This window comes from Mirounga leonina, unplaced genomic scaffold (assembly GCF_011800145.1).
Source record: "Mirounga leonina isolate KUSES-001 unplaced genomic scaffold, KU_Mleo_1.0 Mir_173, whole genome shotgun sequence".
NCBI lineage: Eukaryota > Metazoa > Chordata > Mammalia > Carnivora > Phocidae > Mirounga > Mirounga leonina.
Window position 1 is genome coordinate 69,207,143 of NW_023270447.1, and position 23,479 is coordinate 69,230,621.

General features: G+C 52.7%; 1 protein-coding gene across 1 annotated transcript in view; it reads right to left on the reverse strand.

Moving 5' to 3' along the window:
- Positions 1-2,767: 2,767 nt before the first annotated feature.
- Positions 2,768-23,479, reverse strand: part of ZNF362 (zinc finger protein 362) — a 38,091-nt gene continuing 17,379 nt past the window's right edge. Inside the window, exons 3-9 of the mRNA XM_035019168.1 lie at positions 22,073-22,136; positions 21,648-21,894; positions 17,569-17,890; positions 16,579-16,803; positions 8,278-8,356; positions 7,997-8,155; positions 2,768-4,596 (exon numbers count right to left, since the gene is read on the reverse strand). Coding sequence (XP_034875059.1) covers positions 4,480-4,596; positions 7,997-8,155; positions 8,278-8,356; positions 16,579-16,803; positions 17,569-17,890; positions 21,648-21,894; positions 22,073-22,136 — 1,213 coding nt within the window. The 3' untranslated portion in view covers positions 2,768-4,479. The remainder of the gene's footprint in view (positions 4,597-7,996; positions 8,156-8,277; positions 8,357-16,578; positions 16,804-17,568; positions 17,891-21,647; positions 21,895-22,072; positions 22,137-23,479) is intronic.

Sequence of the window (23,479 nt, forward strand, 5' to 3'; positions counted from 1 at the left end):
TGCAGTATTCACCGACGGCCACCCACACCGACCGTCACCACCCCCAGGGGTCATGAGAGACCTGAGCACGAGCTAGTAGGATCTGGGTGGGAACCTGCTCCTCTTCTCACTCTGCTTGTGACTGTGGACAAGTCCCTTACCTTTGCTGAGTCTCTGTTTTCTCCTGTGTCAAGTGGGGACGCCGATCACCCTCCTTGCGGAGGTTGTGGTGCTCCAGAAAATGTAACTTGCCTTCTCCCTCTCCTTGCTTGCCCCTTCTCCAGCAAGTTCATAGTGCAAAGGCTCTGCCAAAAGAACAGCCATTTCCTGTCCTACAGAGGAAGTCATGGCACAGGCAGGGGTCTCCAGATGCTAGGCTGGGGCAGCTGCACGCTGTGGGTGGAGACCTTCCTGAGGATGCAGAAGGGTCAAGGAAGCTGCAGTGTGGAACACATGACCTCTTTTGAGTGTCTCCCTCCTTCGTCTTACCCAGAGGCCCTCGTTGGGGCTGGGGGCATTAGAGGGACTTGGGGCAGAAGAAGAAGGTGGGGCAAAGCTCTTTCTTCAGCCACTTCCATCCGGATCACTGTCAATCAACACTGTCCTCAGCACCTGCTGGGGGCCTCAGAGGCCTCAGAAGCTCCTGAGAGCTTCCAGGCGAGCAGATGAAAAGCAGACTGCCAGTCCTTTGAGTGTCGCTCCTACATGTCAAATCTTCACCTACCCCCGCTGCCCCACCCTGCCAGGCCAGCTCAGACGCCACCCCCAGAAACTGCCAAACATCATCAGCTCTCTAGTCGGGAGTTCACTGATCATAAGGGACTTAGATCGAACAGAGCCACATCAAATGGTAACAGTCAATTACATTTACTGGTACTTAACTATGTACTGGGCACCGTTCTAAGCATTAGACATATATTGACTCATTTAATCCTCACATCCACCCTACAAATTGGTTACTATTATTTCCCTCATTTTACATATGAGAAAATCAGGCACAGAGAGGTTACGTATGTAACTTGCCCCGTCACACGGCTAGCAACTTAAACTCAACTGATGTGCGAACAAGCAGGAAATGAAACCTGGCCAGGAGATGGAGACGGAAGTCAGGGACGGAGTCTGACACAGGCTCTCGGTCTTCTCTGTCCATCTCTGCTTCTGTCTGCCCCTGTCCTGCTTGTGTCTGGCCCAACACACATCCCAACCCCTGGACCACACGGTCTTCCAGTTCAGGAGTCCACCATCTCCTAACTTATTCCTAATCCATGGACTGGCGAAGCTGATCGGAGCGTCAGCCCGCGGTGTGCTGGTAAGCGTTTAGCAACTGGCTCTTCCAAGAAAAAGCAAGCCCGCCTTTGTAGCCTTTGCCAGTTTCTGTTGCACAAACCCCACTACGGCTGATTTCGAACCCCATTCACTGCATGTGGAGTCGGGAAGAGGTGTGCCCAGTCCACTCTCATGAACCAGGACTGTCAGTACATGCCACCGGTGCCCCTGGTAGCCGCGGTCTAAGGCTCCAGCGGCGGAGTCAGGCGTCCACCACTGGCCGATCAGCTGTGGCCCGGATCGGGTCATGTGGGATCCGGGCGGCTGCCGGAGCCCACCCCTTCACAGCAGAGCAGGCTATGGGAGGTCGAGTTCAGAGACGGCAAGGAGGCCTGTGAAGTTACCCAAAACATGTTCCTGGCTACTCCACACCCATTTCCCCCTCCCGACGTTAACACGTCTGGTTTCCTTTTGGGGAGATGTACTACAGATTGGGGTTTCACCCTCTGCTCCAGGCTTAGAGCATGGGTTCTAGGTCTCAGCCAATCAAGTACAGACATTCCGGCCACAGTGATTGGTTCGGGGATGGTACCTAGCCAGTCCCAATCACAGCTCCTTTATGGAAGATTTTCCTGGAGCTTCTGGGAGAAAGACAGAGGCTTGACGGCTGGAAATCTGGGGCCTGTGAGGCTGGAGCTGCCGACCCCATAGGAGCCACAGGTTGAAACCGACTCTGGGAACAAAGCCAAGTGGAGAGCTGGAGACACCACTGGGCCCTGAGGCTGGCCTGACACCCGCACTGTCCTCGTATGTAAGCCAATAAATCCTTGTCTGGATTGGGCTTTCTATCACTTGCAGCCAAGTCTTGACACCCAAGGCCTGTGAGGACTCGGAGTGAATTCCTGAAGGTGAGCTCCACGGTGACTCTTGGTAGAGTCACATCTGTCTCTAAGGATGCCCAGCAGAGGACCAGCCTTGATAAACTCTGGGGGAGTTAACTCCTGCATTTCCCTCTCAGGCAATCAAAACACTGACCCACATGGGGAAAATGGATGTGAAGGGGGCTTCTTGGTTCCCTCAATCACTGGAATTGCTTCCACAAGTCTGGGCACTCATAATGGACCCCCAAAGGTGGGCAGGGTAATATGGATGTGGCTGCTCCTCTGGGAGCGGGGGCTGTAAACCTCACCGGTGGACCCCATACATCCCAAAAGGCCTCACTCAGAATGAGACAAACCTGGGTGAAATTTGCGTTCCTGCCACTTAATTGCAACATGATCCTCAGCAAAAAAACCAAAAACAACAACAAAAAACCCTCTTGGTTTGCTGCAGCCCTCACAGGGAGCTGTAGGGTAACCACCAACCAAGCACTCAGCTCAGCAGCTGGGGTGAGGCCAGCCCGCAGTAAGGGGCCATGTCCCTTCTTCCCCAAGTCTGGGGGGGGCGGGGGAGGGGAGAGGAGCAATGGAAAGGTGCCCCCCAGCCCCGCCCTCGCACAGAGCACGTCACACACCACCGCCACCCAGGTGTGGGTACAGTTTATTCTTCACAACAGAGAAATACAAAGAGCAGAGCGTTTGGAATTCCTTTGTTTCTTGCTCCGTTTAGTGTCTACCCCACGTTCGATTTTTATTTTGCTCCCCACCCCTTTTCTTAAATATAATGCAAACTTGTTTCCTGAAGCACTGAGGGGCACGTGCCCTCACCTCCCTGCCACCAAGATGCAGACCGAGAAGCCAACAGACTGTTTTCTCTTTTTTAATAAGGTAACTAGTTCTAAATATGGTGGCCTGGAGGTCCCATAGAAAAAAGCAAATGGGGTGTTAACAGTATGTATAACAGCGTATTTACAGGGTAGTAACATGCGGACAAAAAGCTACAATACTGAGTTATCAGACGACGCAAGTCAAACAAAGGGGTGGGGGTGGGGGCAGAGAACCCCATGGGGAAAAAAAAAAAACCCAGGAAACGTTAAACTGGTAAATCAATGGCGAGTTAAGGCTTAAAAAGTGTATAAAAATAACACAGTTAATATTCAAAACGGAACTCCAGATACAGAATATATAGATGAGTTTCTGTCTAGTTTTCTTTTTCTTTTTTTTTTTTTTTTCCCGGGGGGATGAAGGGGGGGCTTCTCCGGGCTCTGTACATAGTTCCTATATACACGGACACGCATGGCTTTCAGATTGGGGTGTGTCTGTGGGGGCTGAGGGCAGGGTATGCTCCTGGGACCCTCCTCCCCGAGGATCCCTTCCCTGCTGAGGGGCCTAGGGCTTGGACTGGGAGTTCCCCCTCCATGACAGGGAAGACAAATAACCCCTCCCTGGGCACTGCCCCATCTGGAGGAAATTCTGGAGGGGGGTGGTCCTAAGCCCAGGCCCACTCCCTCCCCACCCCCCTGCCCACAGTCTGGGATGGTGGGAGAGGTAGCCAATAGGTTTCCTGGCCAGCACCGAGGTAGACTGGGGTGGTCTTCAGGGCAGTGGAGGGCCAGGTCTTACCCAGCCCACCCTCACCCCATTTCCCTGGGCCTGCGCCCAGCCCAGCCCAACGCTGCACCCTTTGGTCCTGCGGATCTCCCGGCCCCTCTCTCATTTTGCCTCCTGAAGCCTGGGCAGCCTTGGGAGCTGCTGCATCCCTCTGCTCAGTAATGCCCAGGGCGTAGCTCGAGAGGTGTGAGCTGGGCACCTAGGGGTGAGTGGCTCACTCCAGCTGCCTCCTGTCCCCTCCCACCTGGGGGTCCCCTTTGCAGTCCAGAAACTCAGGCCTGAGCCTTCCCTCAAGACCTGAGGCTGTGGCAAGAGAAGGTCCCACGCTGCCCTCTGGTTCTCTGTGTCCATCTGTCCGATTCTTTTAATTTCTCGGTCTTAGCAGCACCAACTTCTTGGCCAATAAATATCTTTTTTGTTATTTCCAAAACAAACTTTAAAAAACAAAACAAAAAAACAGTGAAGCAAGTGGAGGGTGGGGAACAAAAAGAAACCCAACAGAGAGGTTCAAAGTGCTCTGAGATCGTCTTTGGATGCCACCAAAACAGTCCAGAATCTTGCAGTTGGCCTGGCCGCCCCCGGAGCTGGACCGGGCAGGGCTTCTGCAGCCCAGGCTTTCTGGAAGGTCAGGAAGGTCATGAGAGAGCTCGGCTGTTCCTGGAGGGCCCCTGGAGGAAGCTGGGGCCTGGTGCTGCCTGGGTCTGTGTCTGCCAGTGGGCAGGGTGGGGCGGCGCCTTGGGTCGGCTCAGATGAGGGAAATTCGCACCGGGATGCCGGGGGACTCCGTCCTCTGGGGCGAGTGGTGGCTCACCAGGTGCTCCACCACCGTGTGTTTGGACATGTGCTTCATCAGGTAGGTCTCCTGTGGGCAGGGGTGAGATTCAGGACATGTAACCAACCAACCATCGGCAAGAGACGCAGGGGAGGCTGCAGTTCCCACAAGTGCCCACTGGAGGGCTCCTTGGTAGGTGGGCCAGCTCATGGTGAGCAGGCCCCGCTCTAGGGCATCAGATGGGCAGGGGGCGGTAGTTCTAGCGATGCAGAATCGCCACCGGGGGTGGATGCTGGTTCGTTTCCCACACTCTGAGCCCACAGCATGCTAGCTGGACAACTGGATGGCAGCGGGCTCGTCCCTCAGCAGTGCCCACCTGGACTTCTCTAGGGCCAGGCCAACAGGCTGTACTTGGGTATGCTGGCTGAACCTCCGCCTGCCTTGGGGATCGAGCATGGCTGCCCCCTTCTGGATGGTGCTCCAGCGAAGGAAAAGCAGGAGGCCTTGGTCTGAGCTGGGTTCTGCCATCTCCTAGCAGTGGGACCTCAGACGTGTCATCTCCTATGTCCAAGGCTGTTTCCTCCTCTTGAAGGCACAACCTCAGCGGGTTGCTATGGTGGCCCAAGCTCCCAGCATGCGGTACGGGTTGAGGGGACTGCTCCTTCCCTGGTCTCTACACTGCATTCCAGGTGATGGTGGGAGCCCCAGCCACTGCAGCCACCCCCCCACCCCCAACGTGATCCTCCCTGGGAAGAAGCTGCACCTGACAGGACTGGTGACTTGCAGAAGCAGAAGCTGGGCATGCTCGGCTCGTCCCTTGAGTGCCAAGTCTGACCTGAGGCACCCACAACTGGCTCACCTGCAGGCCCAGAGGCCCCCACACTCAGCTGGGAGGAGGTGGAGCACCTGGTGAGCCACCACTTGCCCCCCAGGACATAGTCCCCCAGTCTCGAATGTCACTCTGCTCAGAATCTGGTAGAGGAAGCCCTCAAACGTGGCAGCAACATGCTATCAAACAACACCCGAGGGAAGCCATCAGCAACGTCCAAACTAGGAAACTATTCTTCAGTGACTACACTGCAAAGGAAGAAAAGGCCCGGGAGGGGGGACAGGGTGGGGATCAACAGATTAAGAGATCTATTGCTTGGGTGCAACGTGGGGATCTTATTTGGATCTCGATGATAAAATCAAATTGTAAGTAAATAAAATTCTGGCCTTCTGGAGACAAAAACGTGAACACTGACTGGGTATTTGATGATATCAAGGACTTATGGTGAACTGTAAAGATATTGTGGGTATGTTCAGAAAGAGGAGTCCTTGTGTTTAGAGACACAGTGAACATTTTCAGATGAAACAATATAATGTCTATTTTACTTCAAAAAATAGGGATATGGATGAGGCAAGATTGGTTGACGGTTCTGGGGGCTAATGGGAACATGAAGGTTGACTATTCTACAGTTGGTTAAAGTAGTTTAAAATTCAATCCATTTAACTGTTTTTTGTTTTTTGTTTTTTAAATAAAAGGTATGTTGGGGGGCCTGGCTGGCTCAGTCAGTGAAGCCTGTGACTCTTGATCTCAGGGTCATAAGCTCAAGCCCCACACTGGGCACAGAGCCTACTTAAAAAAAAAAAAAATACGTCAACTTACTTTAATTAAAGCCAAAAATAAATTCAAAATAAAGGTAACTATTCTTGTTCTAGAGAGTCCAGTTGAGGCCGCGTTCAGGATGGGGCCGCAGGGACACTCCCTGCCCCCAGAGTTCAGACAGACTCCATCTAGAACTATAGCCAGTAAATGCCGGGGGCCCCTCCCCCAGGAGCAGGCGTGAGGAGGTGGATGTCGAGAACTTGAGGCCAACACGAGCCGAAGGTCAGCCAGCTAAGTGGGGCTCCTAGGTCTCTGTGGCGCCCCACCTCGCCCCTTGGGACCCATTCCCTGCAGGTTCTGCCCTCTGTCTTTCACTTCTCCTCTGCCCTTCAAACTCCAGGGAAGGAGCAGTGTGACGAACCCAGCACCCAGCAAACTGTAGGCCTGGCTGGCACCTGACATACCGCTGACCACCCAACGTGTGCCCCCTCCAGTCAGTGACCTTTCAAAATACCCTCGCAGACAATGGCTTCCCCCCAGTGGCTTCCCGCTCCACCTGGCACGTATCCAAACTCCCTAACAGGGCCTCACAGCCCCATGTGACCTAATTTTCCTTCAGTTCCTGGACCGCGCCATGTTTGTTCCACCTCAGGGTGTTTGCACTCACCGTTCCCCTGCTTGGAAGGGTCTCACTCTCCTTACCCTTCAAGGCTCCACTGAAATGTTGTTACCCCCTCAGTCAGCCTACCCAGACCTGCGTCCCCTTCCCAAATCCATTCCAGCCTCCCCGCTGCTTTATCAACCTATGGTCCTTCAGCCCAGTGGTTCTCAGTCAGAGGCGGCTCCACCCTGGCCCCAGGACATTTGGCAACATCTGGAAACATCTTGGGTTGCCAGAGCTCAGGGAGGGGGCTGCTAGTGAGCAGAGGCCAAGGACGTTGCTAACATCCTATAAGGCACCGGGACAGCCCCCCTGCGAAGGTACCCTGCCCACATGTTAGCATGCCCTAAGGCTGACAAACCTCCTGAGAGCAATTACCACTATTTGTCATTCCATGTTTATTTGGTGGTTACTTGTTTAATATCTGTCTCCAGCAGTAGACTCCAACCTCCCTGGGGGCAAAGAATGTGTCTTGGATTCATCCTGATGCCCAAGCTCCTGGCACAAATGTTCAGTAAACACTGAGCAAATAAACAATGGTGAATTGGCGGACATTTATTAGGCACTGACTGGGCCAGCCAACAGCCCTGTGAGGTAAGAACAGTTACCTCGTCCGTTTTACAGATAGGGAAATTGAGGCTCAGTGATTTTTTTGAGGGGGGGGGTTTACCTGGGGCTCTGTTAACCAGGATATTTCATTAACTGAACACACACACCTAAGTGACTTGCTGGGCTCCCTCTTGTGGGTGCTGAAAGGATTCTGCTGCAGGAAAATTCCCACCCAGGACGGGGCTGGATGAGATGACTTACTGTGCAGGCCTTTCCTGGGGTGAGGCAGCTCTGGGCCGAGTCGCTGTGCCCCCTTGTGGCCAGGATGGGGGTTGCAGCTTCCCCAGTGGAGAGGCCCCTCCCCTCCCTGGCTCTGGAGAGCAGAATGCCTGGCCCCCCACCACTGCCTTGAGTGTTCCAGGGCCTGGAGGAAACCACGCCTGGGAAAGCCAGGCTAAAGGCCACCAGGAGGCTGGGAACTTGGCCCAGGGCAGCCAAAAACAGAACTGGGAAGCCGAAGCGCTGGCCCAGCCAGCCACTCATCGTGATCTTGCGGGGTCACTTCCCCTCTCTGGGCCTCAGTTTCCTTGTCTGGAGAATGGGGAGAATCAATACAGATCTGATGAGGAGAAGGCTGAGGCCCAGGGAGAGGAAGAGGCTCCGCAGGGACCCCAGGGGCCCCAGGCACTCACCGAGGTGTAGGCCCGCCCGCACATGCTGCAGCAGTAGGCCTTGGCGTGCTTGATGGCGTGGGCCGAGAGGTGGATCTGCAGGGAGGCGGAGTCCGAGTAGGCCCGGTAGCAGTTGGGACACTTGTAGGGCTTGTCCTTGTTGTGCTGGCGCTGGTGAGACTGTGGGGAGCACAGCAGGGAGTGAGGAGCCAGGTGGGGCTCCCCCAGCCCCACCCCACCCCCTTCTGCTCCCTCTGCAGGGGGGCAGGCAAGAGGCAGGCAAGAGGCAGGCTGGCACTCACCTGAAGGTTGGAGAGCTGAGTGAAAGCCTTTTCGCAGCCAGGATGTGGGCACTTGTAGGGTCTGTCGCCTGTGTGGATTCTGCAATGGGCAGCCCAGTGAGGTGGAGTCCCTGACAGACAACCCGGCCAGCTCCAGCCCCCAAGGCCTTGGATGGCCTGCACCATATATCCAGCTCCCAAGCCTCCCAGTCTCCACTCCCCACACTCTCCAGAGAGCACCTGGCAAGAGCTTCTTCTTCTCCTTCCTCCTCTGGTCTCCCAGTCTGCCAGTCTGTGACCAGAGTCCTCCTGCTCCCCAAAGGTCCCTGCTGAACCCAACCCACCACCAGCATCCACTCAGAGACCTGGCCCAAACCTCCAGCTAAACAGCAGGGGCTTGCTCAGATTGCTTTCTGTCCCTCTCTTCTTCAAAACCCACCCGCAGACCACCGTTGAAAAGAACACAGATCCACCACTTTGCCAGGAACTTCCCTGTCCACCTTGCCTCTTTCCCTCAGAAGGAAGCCTCTCTCTCTAACTGGCACCCAGTTTCTGTCTCCTGCCCTGTCCCCACATCAGAGACATGTCTAGGATGGTAACCTGGTCACCCCAGCTACTGAGAGAATGCAGGACAGGGAGGCCCTGCAGTTCAGCCCCTCTGCCCCCTCCCATTCCTGGGTTCTCATCCTGGCTCCACCTTCTACTAGCTTGGTGACCTGGGGGGAAAAAACCACCAAGCCTCAGTTTGCTCATCTGCAAAATGGGCATAAAAATATGCTCAGAGGCTTTGCTGAGTGTTGGCACAAAGTCAGTGCTCAGGAAACACCTGCAATGTTTATTACGTGGGGCACCCATGTGCCAGGCACCACGCTCGGTACTTGGAGTGAACAAAACAGACAAAAACCACTGCCTCGTGGAAACAAACAACAAACATGAACGAAGTAAGTAAATCCCACGTAGAATGTAATAAGTGCTGTGAGAAGAAAATAAATAAGGTGGGGGGAGCATGAAAGCCCCGTATGTGTGTGTGTGTGTGTGTGTGTGTGTGTGTGGCAATTTTAAACAGGGTGGTCAGGGCCAGCCTCCCTGGGAGGCTGACTCCAGAGTGACGCTGCTGGCTGTATTTTCTGTTCAAGTCTGTGGCGCTGCTCATGCTTGTCTGACAGGCCAGGTGAGGACGGAGCTGGGCCCAGACGAGGTGCCTGGCACACGTGTGGGAGCCCCGTCCTCCACGCGAGCCTCCCACTATCAGCCTGCACTTGTCTCCCGCCACCTGTCTGGCAAACCCTCTCTGCCGAGCAGGTGGGCAGCAGAATGTGGGCTGGCCTGAACCTTGTTTGTCTCCTTTGCCGCCGAGCATCAGGTGGAGGGAGAATCCGGCCCTGGCCGCTCGGTGTAGGTTCCCTCCCCTAATGCCCCAGGCCACCTCGCTGACTGGGCTGCTCTGCCGGTCAACCCGCTCATCAAACAAACTAAGGTCCCTGTCGCAGCAGGCCTCGTGCCAGATAGGCTGGAATAAAGAACCGTCCCTGCCATCGACAAGACGTTGGCTGCCCGCTATGAACACGGATAGGGTCCGGATTCCTTAGTGTGTCACTCAAGGCCCTTCACCATGTGCTCTGGCCTCCCCTCGCCGCTCCTATGCACCCTCCATCCTGGTTGGAGATCCATTTCTCATCAGGCAACCTCGTCTGACTGACGATCCTGCCCGCCACGCCCGTGCCCCCGCTGCACCCTCGGCAGGGGAGGCTGCCCCTCCTGTTTCCTCTACGAGACAGGGATCCGAGGGCAAGCACAGGGCCCAGGCTCAGGTGCAAGGCCAGCCCCACCCACAGGCTGCACAGAGACCTGCCAAGTGGAGCTGGGCTGGCCTGGTGTTGAGAACCCATATTCTACCCGCACAATTCTGGGTGTCAGCCTCAAAGACGGGTCATGGACATAGGGAGTCATGGACTGAATGAAGGAAAGCGAGTTCTTTCTCTCAGGTCAGTCACTGTCAACAGTAGTGTGCTCAACATAACCAATGTCATCCATACCGCACGAACATTTATTGACCGACTGACCGAGCACCTTCCAAAGGACTTTAGGTTCTTCCCCAGGGACCCAGCCAAGCCCTCTTGAAAGGGAAACTGCCCTCCGGCCTCCTCCGGTCCAAGTGTCATGGCTGCCTGGCCTCCTCCCTGGCCTCCATCCACCACTGCAGCAGTGTGGGGATCCGACCTTGTCGTGGCCCTGCCTGGCAACCTCCATAGTCTCTCCCTTTTCCAAACCCCGTGCCCCGGCATTTAAGGCCTTGGTTTCTAAAGCCTCCCCCTCCACCACTGCTCTCCCCAGCATGGCATCCTTCCAACTTCCCCGCAATGTGCATGCATCCCCCAGGAGGCCTCCGAGCCTTTGCTCATGCTGTTGCCCCATCTCTAGGGAGGGCTACGGACCCCTCAATACCCGACCCCGATGGTCCTCCCCCACCTCCCCCACCTACTTCACTCTTTCGTGGAAGTTTCCACACCCACCAGCCTCCCAGGTCACAGTGGGGTGCCTCTGGGCCAGAGCCTGCCTCTGGCCACTGATCCGCCCTCGTGTGTGCCCCCCAGCACTGGGCTGGCTCCAAAGGGGCACCGGCGAGTGCCAGCTGGGTGAACGGGGGGCCAGGCTGCATGCTCCCAGTGACACTGAGCCCCAAAGCTCTTCGGTCCCTGACTTGCAAGTCAGGACCAGGTCCTCAATTCCCGCATCAGAGTCCCGTCCTTGCAGAGCATCTTCTCGGTAGGGGAGCACCCAGCCCTGGCTCCCACAAGTGCGGTGAAGGGGAGCTCACCACGGACCCCAGGCGACACAGGGAAGCCGAGCTGCGGCACAGGGAAGCCGAACTGAAATCGGGGCCCCTGGACGGCCCCAGCCCCACCTGGGGCCCCAGACACTCGCTCTGCAGTGCCAGGCACCCCCGCCCAGCCAAGCTTCTCCCACAGCCTCACGGCCACAGCCCCTTCCTCCCTCTGAGGCGCAGGAGAAGGGTCCTGGGATAGAGCCCCACATCGGACTCCTGCTTTTCTTTACTTGCTGTGTCTTCTCTTCACAGAAGGAGGTCCCACCAGAATGCTCCAGCTCCCAGGAACCACATTACCCCCAAAATGCTCCCATCTTTCTCAACAATCAGAGTAATCTTGCTCAACCTGTTTCTAAGTCCATTTCTATTACGTGACCAGGGCTGGGTCAGCCTTGGACATGATCTTTTATTCCAGTCATTACTGGCAGTCACCCCTGAATGACAGATTTGATTAGATGCCCTGACTGGTTCTCTGTGAAGGAGCAAAAAGCAGGAAGGAGTCTCCGTGGAATGGGAGAAAACAAGGAACCTGGAATCTGGTTGCTTCTTTGCATTTGGCTTTTTTTGTTTGTCTAACAGATTCTAGGACTTCTGGGCATGTGGGACATCCACCTCTTTGTCACTGGGTTAGGACACATTGGTTTAATTATAGGTGCCACTGTCTACTGACTAATCATTTGTCTCTAATGTTAACAGGATCCTCTTATGTTGCTTGTTTCGTTTCCCACCATTATGCACTCAAATCACTCAAGAGGAAAAAAATGTGTGTCTTCAGGAATAGAGAGCAATCCCTGGATCAGGAAATAATCCTCCTTCACGGGCCGGTTAATTTTTTGTTGCTGTTTTGGTCATGGTCTTGATTAATATTTTAAAACAAAAGTTTACTTCTGAAAAAAGCTAGGGATTCTTTTTTCTTAAGATTTTATTTATTCATGAGAGAGAGAGCACAAGAGAGAGCACAAGCAGGGGGAGGGGCAGAGGGAGAGGGAGAATCAGGCTCCCCAGCGAGCAGGGAACCCAACAGAGGGCTCGATCCCAGGACCCTGAGATCATGACCTGAGCCAAAGGCAGACGCTTAACCGACTGAGCCATCCAGGTGCCCCAAAACTATGATTCTTCATACTTATCACTACTTGCTACGGTGTTTATTTTCTATTAGACCGATGTTCAGACCTTGCCTAGGCTGTCCACTTAGTGCCCTCAGCCTTCTCAAATCCAGGCCCCAAAGTATCAAAGTATCTTTTACACCCAAACGCTCTTGGCCTTTCTAGACGGCCACCAGGCAACACCAAAGATTTCCTTCTTTGCTTTGTAAGAAGAGTGGTGCTCCGAATGAGCGAGCCTTTTGTGTTTTCTGTATTTCGAATTAGCAAACATTAGAGCGAGAGCTGTTCTATGAAGATGCAAGTGTAAGAACGCTGGCAAATCAAAAGAAGAGACACTCAGGAGCGCCTGGGTAGCTCAGTCAGTTAAGCGTCCAACTCTTTTTTTTTTTTTTTAAAGATTTTATTTATTTATTTGAGACAGAGAGAATGAGAGAGAGAGAGCACATGAGAGGGGGGAGGGTCAGAGGCAGAAGCAGGCTCCCTGCCGAGCAGGGAGCCCGATATGGGACTCGATCCCGGGACCCCAGGATCATGACCTGAGCCGAAGGCAGTCGCTTAACCAACTGAGCCACCCAGGCGCCCAGCGTCCAACTCTTGACTTTGGCTCAGGTCATGATCTCAAGGTTGTGAGATCGAGCCCCGTGTCAGGCCTCGTGTCAGGCTCCGTGCTGGGTGCGGAGTCTGTTTGGGATTTTCTCTCTTCCTCTCCCTCTGCCCCTCTCCTAAAAAAAAAAAAAAGAAGAGACGCTCGATCTCCCTGTATTAATTTTATATTTTATGTGTACACATATATACAGAAAATGTCTTATATATTTATATTTATTTTATATATCTGATTATATGTAATTTATACAAATATACAGTATATCATATAGAATTATATATCCTATATAATATAAATATATATATTTGTGTACTTTGTTAAAAAAATCTTTCATTTATTTGTCAGAGAGAGAGCACAAGCAGGGGGGAGGGACAGAAGAAGAGGGAGAAGCAGGCTCCCCGCTGAGCAAGGAGCCTGATGCGGGACTCGATCCCAGGACCCTTGGATCATGACCTGAGCGGAAGGCAGACGCTTAAAAGACTGAGCCACCCAGGCGTCCCAATTTGTGCACTTTTTTTAAATGGAGACAAAAAACCAGTAATTTATTTTCAGGTACAATAAAAATCAAAAGAAATGTCCTTAGAGAAGTTTTTTCTAGGGCGCCTGGGTGGCTCAGTTGGTTAAGCGACTGCCTTCAGCTCAGGTCATGATCCTGGAGTCCCTGGATCGAGTCCCGCATCGGGCTCCCCGCTCGGCAGGGAGTCTGCTTCTCCCTCTCCCACTCCCTGTTTGTGTTCCCTCTCTCACTGTGTCTTTCTCTGTCAAATAAATAAATAAAATCTTTAAAAAAAAAAACAGAAGTTTTTTCTACATTTAACTATACTTATCAATTAGTGACAGTCCTAACACGTGCTTTAGGAGATAAAGAGCCCGAAGATGGGTCAATGCCCTTGCTGCCTAAAATACATTCTTAATCTGTAAAATTGATCATGCATTCTATTTTAAGGAAGACTCCATTCTCCTCCATTCTGACATTGTTGATTGTTACAATAAATGTTCATTGTTACGATAAATGGACCAGTCATTCAGGCTTACCAACACTTCCCTGTCCCACCTGCCTAAAGGCCTCTGCTTCAGGTCAGAAGTCCAGTCTTCCAAAGAAGACATCAAGAGATTATGGCCTCAGTAGAGGACTGTAACACGTGCATTTGGCTCTCCAGACTCCAGGGAATAGATGAATGCACGCGGCCTCCACCCGGATACCATCACCTTGACCAGACACTGCCTGAGGCCAAGGCAGGATCCGAGAGAGTCTGCAGTCCAGAAGCAGCCAACTTGGCAGACCGGACGAACTACCCAAGGTCAGCAGAACAGGTATTAGGACCTCGAACCGAATGAAAGTGATTTAAGTGGGGTTCATTTCTATTTCCTAAAGGGGATATGAGAAGACCTTTTTCTTCTTTGATCTACACCTCTAATCCTCAATTTGGGAGGCTATATTTGAACCAGGAATAAAATATTCCTTAAATGGTGCCTTTCCAACTAACCCTTCAGAATTCTGGGGGAGGAGGGAAACTATAAAATTTAACATAGATATAAACTCATGAATTATCAAGGAAATTTTAAAATAATAGTTCTATTGGGGCACCTGGGTGGCTCAGTCGGTTGAACGTCCGACTCTTGATTTCGGCTCAGGTCATGACTTTGGGGTCGTGGGCCCCAGGTCAGGCTGTGCACTCAGCGACGAGTCTGCTTCTCTGCTTGAGGATGCTCTCTCTCTCCCTCTGCCCCTCCCTCCCCCACCTGCTCCCCACTCTCTCCCTCTCTCTAAAATAAATACATCTTAAAAAAAATAATAAAATAACAGTTCTGTTGAAAACAGTATGTTACTGGCCCCGCCTACAAAACTGCTCAGAACAATTGCCGACAAATATTCACAGTGCCTTCCCTGGGGTCATCTTCTCTTATGGCCGTTAGGTTGGTAAATAGGGTCAGTAAGAATCTGTCCTCCTTCCCAACAGGGTATAATTGGGTAAATCAAATTTGTAACCATGACCATGCCAGAAATGTCACATTTAAAAGACAAATTTCATTTAATTAGGCATGACAAGCCTGACAGTGAAACACACGGACCATCCTTCCCACGTGGGATGTGGCCTCCGTCGGAAGCTGCGCAGGATCTGCTCCCTGGCTTGTGGATTCCCAGCCTTTAAGGTTACAGAAAACGTTACTCCTGCCAGTCTGAAACGCTGACAAACGGGGATTCTGCAAAAAGAAGGCACCCTTCCCATTACAGGATATGTAGGTACCACCTGACAAGACTGACCTGCATGGTTCGAGGTTTCTGGTCTTAGATAATATCCTAAGAAATTTTTTCACACACACAGATTAAAATGATGACCCAGGGGTTCCGTGAAGTCTCCTGATAGAAGTTAGCTCTGAAGCCTTAGCATCATGTGCTCTGATTTTAATAGCCATACAACCAGGAAGACTTTGTTTATTAATCATCACCTCGTTACATAGGCCTGTGTCCAGAAAGCTGGCCAAACTTAAAAAAAAAAAAAAAAAAAAAATCAAAGCAATGACAAACATCAGAAAATTGCTGGAACAAAATGCTATGGTCCAATCCTTATGCCTCAGGAGGCACAGGACCGAGGGAACGGACAGAGGCCCTGTCCTGCTCGCACTCTGCCATTGCTCTCTTACAATCAAACCTGCGCATTCTGCCTCCGAGTCCAAGAACTAGACAAACAAGGCATTCCGCGCCCCGTGATAAAGCCTACCAAGACAATGGGCATATCCAAATAAATCACAACAGTAACAACAATTTTAAAAAACCCTAAAAGGAAAAACTAGGGTCTGTCTCACAGCAGTCCCCCAAAGAGAGAAAACGTGATCGCTTCTGGCAAGTTACAAGCTCCACAGCAAAAACAACGGTATCCTTGACCTTCACAAAGCTGATATGCCAACACACAGCAGCGCTCACAGACATGATTGTTGGTGGGGGGAAAACTGCTGTGTTTCTCTCTGAAGAGATGAACTGCAATCTTGGTAACCTTTGGTTTGTTTCTTTAAATACCTATGGTATTTTTATTTGCAGTGGCGAGTCAGCCTTTCTGATGTCCGTACTCCCTTGCAAAAACCTGTCTTTCCTTAAAGCATTTATATTTCTGAATCTTTCACATACTCCACTAGATCATATGCCTATGAGGACAGGGATTTTTGTCTGTTTTGTTCACCTGCTGTGTTCCCAGCACCTAGAACCATGCCTGTCTTAGAGCAGAGGCTCTGTAAATATTTGTTAAATGTGAATTGTATGCCCTATAAAAGATAGTTTGACTTATTCCACAAATATTCCACAAACACCCAGATGCTTATTACGGGCCACACGCTGGGGATATGGGTCTGGAGGGGACCAAGCCCTGGCTTTCAAGAGCCCCCAATATATTTGGGGTGGTGGACAAAGAATGTGACACATACAAGACAGCCTGCCATTGCTCTGATGGGCATGCACGGGGCCTAGTGGAGCCCCAGGAGGACTTCCCGGAGGAAGCTAAAAGGAGAGATGGCTAGGAGAGGGCCAGAGAAACAGGATAAAGAAGGGAGAGGGTGTTTCAGGTAAAGGATACGGCAGATGAGAAACGGTGGGACGGGCGGCACGGTAGCGACAGCAGAGGCCTGTGAGGTCTACAAAGGTCACACCATCAAAGGCCTCAAATGCCAAGTAAAGGAGTTTGGTCTTGACCGTCAGGGCAGTGGGCACCTGCTCATACCAGGTCCATGCGCCAGCGCAGGTGCCAAGCTGAGACCAGCTGCCGGGGGGCAGCCCCAGGCAGGCCACTCACCTGGTGTGCTGCTGGAGGTGGGAGAGCTGTCGGAAGGACTTATCACAGTAGGAGCAGTGGTAGGGCTTGACGCCCAGGTGGATGCGCAGGTGCTGGGCCAGGTAGGAGGCATTGGCAAAGGACTTGGAGCAGTGCGGGCACTTGTGGGGCTTGGCCTCGGTGTGGGACTTGGAGTGGATCTGCATCTCAGACTTGGTGAAAAAGGTCAGCGGGCACACCTTACACCTGTGGGGCATGAGGCGCGTTCACACCTGGGAAGACCCCCACCCTCTGCCCGGAAGCGCAGGGGACCTCCCGCACCACACAGACCCTGCGCCCAGCATAGAGCTTTCTTGTGAGGAGCCCCGGGGGCACAGGCCCACCAGGGAAGGCCGGGGGGCAGGCTCCCAGCCCGACACCCTCCAATCTGGAGGCCAAGGCTCTTCCACCGGGGGCTCCATTCACAGAAGCAGGGGAGCGCTTTACACTTCCCAGGGGAGAGGGGCCTGGCAATCCTGGGGACGTGTGCCCAGGGCCACAGCCTACAACACTCGGAATAAGAAGTTCTCCTGCCAGCTACACGTCAGAAGCATCTGGGGAGCTTTCAAAAAGGGATCACTGGCCCTCTGCATGTCCCCCGCCTAATAAAGTAAATCAGAATTTCTGGAGGTATGGTCCTGGGATTGGCATTTTCTGAGCGCTCTCTGGATGATCCACACTTGAGGGCTGAGAATACTGCTTGAAGGGAGGAGGAAAGGACTCCCATGGCTCCAGGCTATGGTGAGCTGGGCCCCCCAGCAGCCCTGCATAAGCATGGGAGGACAGCCCTAGCCCACCTGCGAAGGGGCTGCGGGTGGGGCTTGTCAGGAGAACCCCGCTCCTCGGGACCTGGCACGCACCCTGAGCCCCTGGGGCCCCTCTTTCCAGCCCCAGCTGTTGGGCTCCTAGGGCAGCCCTTGGTGCGGCTCTGGCCCAAGCCCTTGTGGACCCCCTTTCCGCCAAGACCCCCACCTGTATGTCTTGCCCTCCTTGGCAGTCTCGCCCGAGGCCAGGATGGGGTAGGGGACTACGAGGACAGGTGGCCCCCCTGGGTTCTCCGCCTTGATCTTTTTGCGGCCACGCTCGGACTTGGGGGGGCCAAGGAGGCCGTGGCCCTGGATTGTCTTGATGGAGTCCAGGAGGGGGGGGCTGGTGATCCCTGAGATGAGGGTGGGGGACGAGGCGATGAGGCGGCTCTGGCTGGTGGTGGTGGGTGTGGACGGGGTGCTGGTACCCGTGCCCGCGCTCGACTCGGACGTGCTCACAGCCGGGGTCCGGGAGGAGAGCCCGAGACCTGCAGAAGACACAGGGCGGGGGAGGCAGCTGCAGAGGCCTTTCCAAGCCTCCTCTTCCCTTCATAAATTACCCAGGGGTGACTACATGAGAGTCCGTGTATGTGTAAGAGGCCTGACACACCGAAGGACTAAATTGGGTTGGTAACAGAGGCACTTTGGAAATATTTTAAACCACAGGAAAAAAGCACAAAGATGTTCACTACTGTGTTATTTGCAATAGCAAAAAATTAGAGGAACTGAAATATGCAACATTAGGGAAGGGGTCGATATGTTGTGATCAGTCTTCTCCACTGAACATTAACTGCCCATTAAAAAATTATGTTTGTAAAACAAAACACACACACACGAAACAAACAAACAAAACCAGCATATGTATGCACAGAAAAAGTAAGTAGGAGAAGGAGATGTACCAAAAGTGATATGGATAGCACAACTGGGAATAATTTTTTTTAAGTATTTTGGCCTAACTGTACTTTGATTCTTTGACAATGAACTTTTTAAAAAACTTCTGTAATACAGGGGCGCCTGGCTGGCTCAGTCAGAGGTTTGACTCAGTCAAGTGTTTGACTCTTGATCTCAGGGTGGTGGGTTCTAGCCCCACTTGGGTGTTGAGATTACTTAAAAAAAAAATAAAAGCTTTTAAAAAAGGGAAAAGGAGGAGCGCCTGGGTGGCTCAGTCGGTTAAGCGTCTGCCTTCGGCTCAGGTCATGATCTCAGGGTCCCGTGATCAAGCCCCACATTGGGCTCCCTGCTCAGCGGGAAGCCTGCTTCTCCCTCTCCCACTCCCCTTGCTTGTGTTCCCTCTCTCGCTGTGTCTCTCTCTGTCAAATAAATAAATAAAATCTTAAAAAAAAAAGGGAAAAGGAAAAAAAATAAACTGTTGTAATAAAAGTCATTCTTTTAAAAACGAGGGAACTAGAAACATTTACAGTATCAGGTGAAGCAGACAAAAAGATGAAAATGGTATCTTTCATGTTACTAAAAGGATGCTTCTTTTAAAAAGAAACCAAAAATCTACCATTGAGAAAGGTAAGCTCCAGAGATGGACAAGTGTTCGTGTCAGCCACTGCTGGTCGGAGTATGCATTTTCACCCTCAATGGAGGGCTGATTGGCAGAAGCCATTAATATGTCAAATATACATAACTTCTTTTTCTTTATGATTTTATTTATTCATTTGAGAGACAGAACATGAGCAGGGGAGAGAGGCAGAAGGAGAAAGCAGACTCCCTGCTGAGCTGGGAGCCCGATGTGGGGTTCAGTCCCAGGACCCTGGAATCAGGACCTGAGCTAAAGGAAGACGCTTAATCATCTGAGCCACCCAGGCGCCCCAAATATACATAACTTCTGATGAAGCAATGTGACTTCTAGAAATTGTCCATAAAAAAATATTTGCACACGAGCACATGAGGACCTTCTATATGACCAGACCGGACACAACCCATTTGTCCTCAGCAGGGGCTGTGTAAAGAGATGTAGCCCATCCTCACTATGAAGGACTGAGCAGGCATGAAAACAAGAAAGATGCTATGCAGTGGTGGAGAACCCCCAAATGTGCTGTCGTCAGGTGAAAAAGCAAATCGTAGACAGTATGAACCCAACTATTAAAAAAAAAAAACACACATCTAAGCTTCCTGTGTAGGTAATAGACAATACAGATGTGTGTGTGTTAATGCACAGAAATAGATCTGAGAAGACACACCCAATTAAATTTGTGTATAAACTGTGGTATGCTCTAGGGACGAAGAATTTTCTGGTAAAAGGAGATTTTCATACTTTGTCTATCTGCTTCTATGTTATTTGAATTTTTTACCTGGTGAATTCATCCATTTTTTTTATATCTGTGATTAAAGGATAAAACAAAATAAATTAAAGAGAAAACATGAAAATGCTAACAGTTGTAGGACTAGGGCTAATTTTTTCACTTTTCAGCTTGTCTGCAATTTCTACATTTTCTATAAGGACTATGAATTACCCTTATAATTAAAAAAAGCATTAAATATGCTTATGATAGAATGGTGGGTAGGAAAAGTGAGGTGAAGTCATGGGTACAGCCCCACGACAAGCTCAGCAAAACACACACGCGTATTAAAAAATAAACAAAGAAGATGGAAAAGGAAGGAAATGAACCAAAAGGCTCTCCTAAGCTGCTGGGTTAGGAGCTGGGGATTATGAGTGGGTTTTTCTCCCTGAGTTTCTCTTTTTTCCAAATTTCCCTTAATATGCTTATATTACTTTTTTAATATTACTTCTATAATGAAAAAAATAAATTTAATAAAATCATAATAAGGGGGGATGTGCAGAGTGGGGCTGGGGCCTTGCAGAGGCTCACTGGGTCCCATAATTCCTGGGCGTCTCTGAGAAAATGGGGGAATGAGGAGAGAGGCAGAGGCGCCCAGCTGGAGGCAGGGGTGGAGCCAGGGGAGGAACAAAGGCTCGGCTGCAGTGGCCTCCAGAGAGAGCCTGCCCACCAGGTTCTGAGGTAGACACCAGGCAGCCCCGGCCACATGACACCACCTCAGGATGTCCCCGACACCCCAGTCTCAACCTACCCAAGACTGAGCTCACCTCTTTCCCTACCCTGCGTTTCCTCCTATGATTCCACTTCCATGGCAGTGCCTGGGCTGTTCGCTCAGTTCTTCTCCCTCTTCACCCCTGCAGCCAGCCCAGCACCAAGCCCTGTCCATTCCCCTCAACAAGTCTCAGATCTGTCCCCTTCTCTCAGTCCCCACGGCCACTGCCTGATCCAGGCCACCACTCTCTCCTACAGATCTCCCTGCCTCCTTCTCTCTCCCAGCAAGCCAGTCCCCACCTCCCAGCCAGACCCAGCTTTGCAACCCAAATCTGAGCATTCCCCTCCCCGACGTAAAAATCTAACATGGCGGGGCGCCTGGGTGGTTCCGTCGTTAAGCGTCTGCCTTCGGCTCAGGTCATGATCCCAGGGTCCTGGGATCGAGCCCCGCATCGGGCTCCCTGCTCGGCGGGAAGCCTGCTTCTCCCTCTCCCACTCCCCCTGCTTGTGTTCCCTCTCTCGCTGTGTCTCTCTGTCAAATAAATAGGTCTTTAGGAAAAAAAAATCTTCCATGGCTCCGCACTGCCCGAGGGTAAAGTCCAAACTGCACAGCCTGGCCCACAGGGCCCTTCACATCTGGTCTGCTTCCTCTCTAGAGACCAGCTAGAGCCAAGGGTCATTAACACCCGGGCTCTGGAACCACACTGCCTGTGCAACTCTGACTCAGTTTCCTCATCTGTTAAATGGAGACGTCAGGGTGAGCACGAAACTGTTGTTTCCGAAGTCAAAACCGGCCAACTGTTCAACCTAATAACTAGCAGTGCCCACCGCACAGGGCTGCTGGGAGTAATAAATGAACACTGCTGGCCACACACAGGCGCTCACCTGGAACCAGCTGCCATATTATGAGTGTAATCACCATCATCATCACCATCATCACCATCATCATTTGCCCCTCCCACCCGGGCGGACCATCCTACTAGGGCTTTCTACACACAGAACCCTTTGCACATGCTGTTCCCTCTCCCTCTCCACTGCGGTCGTTAACAGCCAACCTCTCCCGGCATAGGGGCCCCTTCGTTCACCCCCAACATGTCTGGTCAGGGCTCTTCTCCCAGCAGGCAGCGCCCCCGCCCAGGTCCCGGCGACTTAGGGGGCGCGGTCCTGGGAGGACCCCGCCCCCTTCGCCCCGCCCCCTTCGCCCGCCCCGCCCTCGCCGGCCCCGCCCCCTCCCGGCCCGCCGTACCTGTGACGGTGCTGGTGGCCGGCCGCGCGTGCAGCGCCACGTCGGGCTGCGGCACGGCCTGCGGGTGCAGCCCCGGCACCTGCTGCAGCTTGGGCAGCGACATGACGGCCTGGCTGCTTTCGGCCGGCGCCGGCGGCACCAGCAGCGGCTGCTGCGACGAGGCCGACGTGGGCGGCAGGTGGGGCGGCCGGATCTTCTCCGCCATCAGCTGCTCCTTGATCTTGTTAATCAGGACCAGGTTGTCCAGCTGCGGGCGGGAGAGGAGAGGCACTGAGGGGGCTGGGACCGCGTCCGGCCCCTTCCGCGGGCCGCCGGTCCCCCGCAAGCCGGGAGCCCCGAGCCCCGCAGGCCGGGCCCAAGCCCCGGGGCAAAGCGGAGCAGCTCCAAGACGGAGAGGGCGGCCGGAGGGCGACGCTCGGTCTTACCTGGCTGGGCATGGTGGGAGGAGGGGGCCAGAAGTAGGGGTTGTTAAATCGAGGCTCGGCCATCCTGCGGGGAGAAAGCGACTGTCATAGGGACCCTCCCCAGCCGCCTGGGGCGAGCTCCCATCAGCCATGCCCACTCAAGTCTGGCCCAGTGTCTGGAACCCCCGCCCCCGTGGGATCCTCACCCTACCGCAGAGCAGGCCCCCTCCCAGGCCCGGGCAACCGCGCCTCCAGGCTGAAAAGTCAGGAATTCAGTGTCTCCCTCCGCGGGCCCCAGAAGGCAAAGGTCAGAGACAGACCAGCTAGCTAGCACTCAGTCCCCCCATCACCCTGATGCGGGCAGACCAATCCCCATCCCCGAGAAGGGCCCAAGGCTGCAGAACCCACCCCATGGACCATGGATTTCACAAAGAAGCCCCCCACCCCCACTCCACCCCCACTCCTGCCAGAGACACACTGGAGAGTCTTGGGGCAACTTTGTAAATGGCCACAGAACAGAGGCAACTGCCCAACCCTGATCCCTGCCCTTCTGACCACCGCCCCCTTGAGGGCAGGCATCTTCATCAGAACAAGGGGGCAGTCTGGGTCATCAGATACGGCCACTATGAAGGGTAATTTGGCACAATGGTTTACAGAGACCCAAATGATTACTGCCCTTTGACCCAAGAAATTGTACCTCTAGAAAGTTGTCTTCAAGAAACAAGCATGGACACATGCAACATTTTACCTACAAGGATGTGTCAGCACACTGTGCTTAAGGAGGGACTTGGGGAGGCCTGCGGCTAGGGCAGTTTGGGGCTCTTCATTAGAATTATGTGACGATCTACTGGTGGCCCTCATCTCTAGCAAGTTCCATGGCAGGCCTGTGCAATTAGAAGGCCATTCAACAGGGGAGCGTCAAGGATGGGCCTCCAGAGCTATTTTACTCTTCTAGAGGGTTCCAGTCTTCCTGCAACCCGAGAGAGTAAGTCAAGAAGTGACTTAGAGGGACCATCCCGAATAGTCTTGCTCTCCATCAAAATCCTATTGATCTCTCTCTTACAGAAATTACTAAATACCTACTAGCATTGTTGCTTAAGTGCAACTGTTTTATTTTGACAGGCAAGGCCAAAGAGAAGTGTCTTCGACCTCTCTTCCTGGTCTGAGAACCCCGAGGAGCCCCTAGTGGAACTGCAGGCAGAGGGTTTTAGGAGAAAACTCTCAATACAATCTAATCTCAACACTCTTAATAAAGACTTTTGATATAGATTATCCTTGTAATCTTTACTTGAGAAATAGGCACAGGAGGTATTATTATGCCATTTTATAGGTGAAGAAACTGAGGCTTGGAGAGAGGCGGAGGGACCTGTCCAAGATGACAGGGCTGGGTGCCAGAGTCAAACTAGAAATCGGATTTGCTCAAGCCAT